This window comes from Pseudopodoces humilis, chromosome 3 (assembly GCF_049639895.1).
Source record: "Pseudopodoces humilis isolate 2021_Gansu_Grassland_sample_001 chromosome 3, ASM4963989v1, whole genome shotgun sequence".
Taxonomy (NCBI): domain Eukaryota; kingdom Metazoa; phylum Chordata; class Aves; order Passeriformes; family Paridae; genus Pseudopodoces; species Pseudopodoces humilis.
Window position 1 is genome coordinate 46,800,533 of NC_142202.1, and position 7,577 is coordinate 46,808,109.

The following is a 7,577-nucleotide window of genomic DNA, read 5'->3' on the forward strand; positions in this document are numbered from 1 at the left end:
GATGCGAGCCAGGAGGCTGTGAATTGTCCCAAACCCACACAGTGAGTCAGTGATGTGGTTGGAACTGGAACTGAGTGGTTGCTAGCTCTCAGCTTTAAGTGCATTAGGGAGTAATGCTTCTCATCTTCTGAATTTCCCTTGGTATGAATAAATAGGCTGAAACTCCAAGGAATTTCATAGAAGCTCCCAAAACCTTGAGGACCACAACCATATTCTTGAGAACAGCTCTTCTTACATAATCCTGGAGATTTGGGTGGCACAACCTTTAGATTGTCACTTATCAGTCTGGAGGTTGTGGATCATTTTCTGAAGTGCCATTTCAGGGACACAGACTTTCTTTCTGACTTTTTCCTTCACAGGGTGGCATGTTATTAACATTTTGCTGTTTCAGGCGGAGACAGTCTTTCTCCAAAAAGCTGTTTAATCTAATTGAAGCAGAATATGTAGAGGTGTTACACTGACAATAACACTTAATGGGACCTGGTCTTTAGAAAAGAACTGCATTATGAAGGGTTCCTTACTGTGAGAGGATTTTTTGTTTTGAATTAACATGAGACCCACAGGGAGCTTGTGTTGTCTCGTGACCTGGTATGTTAGCAAACAGTGGGTAATCCATCCTGGAATGGAGATATTTAGGTGGGACAAAGACTGGAATTGAAGATTCCCTGGCATTTCCCAAGAATAACATCTAGATCCGTGTGAACTGGTTTGATAAATATTTTTATACATTACATATGCTGCCATTTGCATTTTGAGTAGTCCGAATACCTGCATATATTACACTGCTTCGATAAAACAGTAACTTTGATAAAGTCAGTAGTACTTGTATAGTCCCTGTACAAGTACTGGGATTTGATACCAATTTACTCACAAGTAAGATTTAATTTTGTTACTTAAATGATGTCTGTAGTGAAGGGAACCATCTATACATGTATTTGAAAAAGAGGAAATTATATGACATGCTATTTTATATCTGACTTTGTAAGAGTGGCTTTTGATAGGTTGGAATGTGTCTGAATATTTAGGAAAGATCAGGGGAAGATCAATGTCACAGATATTTTTCCTCCTTTGAAGGAAAGTAGACATGAAGCAGAAGAAAAATTGCTATAGGGAAAAGAAAATGTCTTTGAATTTTTCTTCATTCTGCATCATTCCCATAAGTTTCAATTTGAAGCTATCACTACATTTTGGCTGCCACTTTTACTGAATCTGTTTAAATACATTTGGCTGCTTGACGTTTTTGTTCTAAATTGCGCTGGAGTCTATCTGGTTTGCAGTCAGAGAGAAAGCATTACAGTCTGAAATAACAGGTTTCAAAGCTTTCCCCCCCTCCCCCCAACCTGTGCACATGAAGGTCTCCCTACACTGGCAACATACAAAGCCATCGAATGAAAAGGGCAGCTTGTGGAAGTGCTGGAAAAGAACTGACATTTAAATTAATTTTTGAAAGTATAAATTTGAAACTTATAAAAAGAACAAGGTGTGTATGGAGAAGCTGAATAAAGTAGAGATGAATGTGAAGGTGGTTTTTTTAATGCACTTAGCAGACTCAGCTGGAGTTTTATTTTCAAACTTTTGGCCCTTACCACACACACAAAAATACCCAAAAATAATAGTAGCACAGTGTTGGATTCTCAGATTGGCCTGTGTAGCCTCAGTGTAATAACAGACATACAAGTGGTCTGGAGATGAACTGCAAGGAACTGGCCAAGGATATATGATTTCTTAATATCATTTAACTCTTGTTTCTTTTTTTACTCTTGGATAATGGTGAAAAGTCAGACTAAGTGCCATCTCAAGACCATATTTTTGGCAAGATCAAGCCAATATAGGATATAGATTTTTGTTTTCTACTTTCTTATGTATCCAAAAAATTTTCATCTCTCATTGAAATAAAATTAAAGATCTCATATGATTTAATGTTTTCTTATAGAAAGTGTTTATCTACGTCTTTGCAGCTCAGTGAATTTATAATATAAATCTGTATTATCAGTGTTTCAGCAATCATGTGTATTTACAAGGTTGATATATAAAATGAGTAAAAATTGTAAAGAAACATTTTACAGTGTGACATTGAACCCATCAGCTTGATTCTGACAGGTTCCCAGTCTGAGTGTAGTCCTCTGCCTTTCAGTTTGTTTCCTAACTGCATGACAAAAAAGGACATTTCTCACACCAAAAATTTGGTGGGATTTCACAAGGTCTTAATTTGGTACTGTTTGCCATGTCAGGAAGCACTAAGAAGTGGACCATTACTTTTAGAACCTGCTCCTCTCCTTACATCCAAGCAGCCCAAGTGCATTCATCCCCAGTGGTCATGTAAGCCTTGAAGTTCCTCAGCTTTGGAATTAAAGAGGTGCCTGCATTGACATGTATCACGATGGGTTAAACATCATGTTCCATGGAAATTTTCCATTTTTTTTTGTTTTTGAAGTTAGAGAGTAAAGACTGGAAATTTAGGTTAAGTTATTTTGCCATTCTAAATACAAACAAAAATGGGCGGAAGGAAACATAGCTCGGTGACAAACTTTGTTTAAACTGTAATCGACCTGAGGGTTGGAATAGGTGAAGAATTATTTTAAAAAGTGATGAAAAGGAGATTTCTTAGCAATATTTGCATGAATGCTCTGAAATGCAAACTTAATGTCATCCAGTGTATTTTAAACCCTCATACAGCAAGTACTGATTGCTCCTGTAACTAAAATTGATTTTGTAATTGATTATGCCTGTCCGTGTAAGTACTGGGTATGGCTACAACAGACCTGGAGTGCAAGAACTATTTCGTGGAGCATGCTAATGAATATATGGAGAATAAAGTTAGCCACTTGTGTCCTCAGGCCTTAACTTGTAAGTTATATACTGCATTGTCTTTGTAAATGTTGGTGTACAGGAATATTTATAGATTTTGTCTCTCTTTAGGGTCAAAGAAGCCGAGGAAGTCTGCAGGCAGAAAAAGGGGAAGTCGCTATACAATATTAGACCAAAACATGACTCTGGAATTGTAAGTAAAAATTGTAGCAATACTTTATATCACTTCTACCTTTTTCTCTTTGCATTTTATAGGCAGGTTATTCTTGATGTTTGTTTATGTTCTTCTTTTTGTTGGTTGGGTTATTTTGTTGGGTTTCTTTTCCTTAATGTTTAACATTTTTCCTTAAAGGAGTTAAATTAACAAACTTGAAATCTGCCTATGAATATTACTCCACAAAACAGATGTAGCACAAGCAAGAACAGTTTATTATTGTCCCACTGCACCAATCTGTGTTCTTCCCAGTCTTGGTGTAGGATGCACATAGAAAGCAGAAAGGCAGTTTTGGTCTTCCAGCTTATTCAGTTCATATTCACTCTCTTTTCTACAGATACAGAATGAAAGGAAGAATTTTGATAGTTACACATTTTTCAAGCTGAATCTCTGTATCAAATACAGTGGTTTCTGATCCACTCACATGGATTTGCTTGGAATAGAAACTCTAGAAAAAGATAATAGCCTGCTTTCACCATTTTTTTGAAAACAAATAAATAACTTCAGTTATAATAGAGGAGTAATTCTGGTCATTCAGTGAAACCTTTCCCCTATGATTGCATAACCATTGTGAGGATCATGACTGGTTTTATATAAAAATTATTCTGGTACCTCACATTTAAATCACAGCTGTAGCAACTGGCCATCATTTATGTTTGAAAAATATTAGATTTTTTTCATGTGTCTGTGTCCCTGTCTGTGTCCTCTGCTCCCCACCAACCCAAGACATGACTTAATTCTTTTGTGCTTTGTAGTCATAGCTATGTAGTCATATTATCTGTGACACATCTTGTAAATGAAGCATATGGTAATTTACTGTATTCTAACTAACATAATCTGATACAGAAAGCAATAATATTGCATTTATTGTTTCTTATTTTGAATGTTTAGTCAGAGTTGACTGTAGTTATTGCCACAGGAAATGTAAATGGCTAGCTTGGTAAGGAATTATAAACTACATTTTATCAATTTTATTTAAAAGCAGATCAACATGTTATTTAAAAAAACAAAAAACAAAAAAAAAAACACATTAACATAGTTTTGGATTTCTCCATCAAACTTATATACTGCTGTATATGAAAACACTGAGATTTAAGAAATAACTATTTGTTTCATTATTCCTGTATCATTCTTACTTGCACTGAAACAGGGACCTACAGTCTTAGTGAAAATTTAATGAGTGAAAAAGAAGGTAAACAAAAATATTTCACAAGCAGTGTATAGCTGTAGTCTACTTCAGTTCTAGCTTCAAAGGTAATTTATACAGTCAGTTCTACAGCAAATATAATCAAACATTTGCCTATGTATTTCTATGCTTTTCATATTTGTGTAAGGTGATTTTGTGTATACTCAAATTTTGTCCTTATTTTTTAAATTTGTTTTATTTTTCAGAAAGCAAAGATAAGTATGAAAATCTGAGAGAAGAAATTCAAAAGCCATTGTTACCTGGTTACCAAAACTCAACATGCCTGTGGGTGGGGAGGAAACTACATCATCCTGATCATTTGCTTCCTTGGCCTTTTAAAACTTGCTTTTTGTTCTCTAGTGTTTTCCACCAACTGATGTGTTATTGTACATTCATTCATGAATGTAATCACTTCAACGGAGTGCCCAGAAATAGACTAGGTATGGACTTGAAACACCTTCCCTGTACTCTATATCTCCTTTGCCACTCAGAAATGGTATTTTGTAAAGTGTATGGTATATTACAAATAGGACAAGTCAGCATGAATAAAAAGTGGCATCTGCATCAGTTCTGAACATGCTGAAAATTGCATTAAATTGAACTTCATAAGAATGCTACTTGGTACAGTAAAACATTTCCATTCCTACTGGCAACATCTAACACAAATACTTCATGGCACTGCACTTAGATTAGGGAAAGAAATGTTACTCCTAGTGAATTGTTTGTATCCGTTTCATGTTGGCATTTGTAGTTTGTATTTTGAATCGTTAAGTGCTGTTTATACAGTATAATCAATGCTTTCCCAACTTGTTTGGTTGCCCTCCATGACTAAATATTTGTGGAACAAGATGTTTACTGTAACTATCTTTAAAATCGATAAGGCAGCATACTTTTACTTCATCTTTTGCCAGATAGTGAATGCCAGGTGGTATGGGGTTCAGAAATCCAGCATTTAAAAAAAAAAAAAAAAAAATTGAAAAAGCAAGAAAATAATGAAAAGCACAGAAGTATGATAGAGAGTATGAGAGATTTGGCTATTATAGTTTGTTACTATATAAAGCAGCTAATACTTTTACATGAACTTTAGAAGGTATAGTATAGTTTTAACTGCTGATCACTTAAGTCAGACAGGCTTTTGGCCACATGTACATGACTTCCCTTCTGGAATTAGCTTTACAGTTAATTTAAAACTCCTTTAGAGAGCCATTAAAAGATGCACATGGAGACAACATTTATGGAAAACAGTAGCCAATTCTAGTGACAGAACATAGACTACCAACTAGTTGACATCGATTTCACACTTAACAGAATTACAGACATTCCCTCCGGGCTTTCAGAGTCCCTTACTACGAGGTTAATGATTGAAATATATGACTTAGGGCTTCCATTTTAGACCACATGCTTACTTCCTATTCAGAATTGTTGAATTCACTGTATCAGTTTTAGAATACTCAACTGATAACAACCCCTTCCTCCAGTCCTTATTTAAGAGCCCCAAACCAATCGGCTTGATTGACAACATTTTTCTTTCAAAGCTGATTTTTCCTGAAAGCTGACTGTGTGTGCAACTCAGTTGGATGCACGTGCTCACAGCTTTGGAGCCTGGAAGACGCTGGGGTAAGGCCGATGAGCTCTAACCTGCTGGGTTGCATTATTCCCTGTCTAATCTAGCACGTCAAGAGACATTCCGAGCTGTTCAGAGGCTAATATACTCTACAGGGTGTCATGAAAGGAAGTGCAAAATATGACCTCAGGAATCTGTTATTCTTCACATATACCAAGCACTAGAAAATATGGTTTTTTTCACTATGTGAAAAGCAAGTCTCCTGTTGCTGATAAACCTATGTGAAAATCTGTACTAGTAGTAATTTCTGGCAGGGATATAAATTACCAAGAATGGAATTCTAAAATTTTGTGTTGATGGGAGTAGCATTACTATTTGGGGAAGAGAAAATAAGAGATTATTTGCTGTTACAACTAACTTATAGAAGAAAAACAAACTTTAAAGAGTAAAGCTATTTTAATGGCACTGATTCAAATCCATGTTTGTATTTATGTAAACAATAGTCTTTTCCTCCTAACTTTGCTCCTAAGTGCAAGGATACAGTAGCATGTTTTCATTTGTAGCTTTCCTGTTCTCTTCAGTACCTACAGTATGTATATTACTATACTAAATGAAATAATAGATCATCTAACAAAGATCACTATGTGCAATACTGTATTTAGTGTTTCTATTCCAATTTTTTTAGAATGTTAATTTATAAGAAAATAAAAGGAATAATAATGAAAAAACTGCCTTCTCTCATCACTCTTTGGCTATTCTGTAGTGTGCTACAAACCGTTTGCTCCCTAAGCACCACATCCCATTCTGGCTCCCCTGATTGAGGAAGAGCCTTTGTGAAGAGAGCAAAGGAAATATGGCTTCCTATTGATTGCCTTTTGGAAGAGTAGTGACAGAAATTCCCAGATAGGTGGATATAATACCTTTTTGTGGTAGTGAGAGCTTCAGCATTCCTTACCCAAGGAGACTATGTAAAACTCACTTCTCCAACTTGTGCATGCCTCCCAGTCTTGCACTTGGCACAGGTTTGTAACCTGGTCCTAATAACACTGCTGAATTAAGAGTCTCAAGAAATTGCTATTAAGTCAAAAATATGCATTGAAAAATATTATCTGCATATTATAATCCTTTTATATATATACAAGTGTTTTAGAAACCTTCTAAAAGGTCCAGCAACCTCTGAAATCTGTCACATACATACAGACCCTTTCTACAGGATCTGCAGCACGGATGGTAGAAGCCTCTCTCTCTGAAGAAGCGTTGACTGCAGCTGATGGAACCATATTATGATCACATGCTGCTATGTAGATAATTCTTTCATTCCACTCAGACCCAACCTATTTGGTTGAACATCTCTCTTCTATATAGCTCCTCTCCAGCCTGTCTCAAACATCCATGCAAAGCATCCCACTATGTGCAGCACCACAGTGGACCCACAGAACATCCAAAGGGGGACTCACAGCACAAGTTTCACTTCTGCTCTTTGTTTTTAACAGCATACTCAACTTTTTACAGAATTCTGGACCACTGTTCTTTTGTTTGTTTGTTTGGGTATGTTTTAAAGGGGTTTGAACACCCCACTGGTCCCCTCTCCCCTCATTTGCTGCAATCCTCCCCTTTACTGCAACATCAAGCACTCTAATCTTACAGCTGGCCCTAATTCTACAAGAGTTCTCACAGAAAAAACTCTGAGCCTTTGTTAATTACTAACACCATGTATTGCTCAGTGTTAGTTAAGTGCAGCAGCAAAAGAAGGACTTTCATACCTGAGCAGCAGATGTGACTTGCTGGCAAGAACAATCTGGTTT

The 7,577-nt window shown here is 36.2% G+C and overlaps 1 protein-coding gene across 2 annotated transcripts in view; it reads left to right on the forward strand.

Moving 5' to 3' along the window:
* FMN2 (formin 2) overlaps nt 1-6,500 on the forward strand; it is a 158,883-nt gene extending 152,383 nt beyond the window's left edge. For both annotated transcript variants that reach the window (XM_088053660.1, XM_005518511.2), the window contains exons 18-19: nt 2,920-3,001; nt 4,415-6,500. In XM_088053660.1, coding sequence (XP_087909786.1) covers nt 2,920-3,001; nt 4,415-4,441 — 109 coding nt within the window. In that variant the 3' untranslated portion in view covers nt 4,442-6,500. The remainder of the gene's footprint in view (nt 1-2,919; nt 3,002-4,414) is intronic.
* Nucleotides 6,501-7,577: the final 1,077 nt, after the last annotated feature.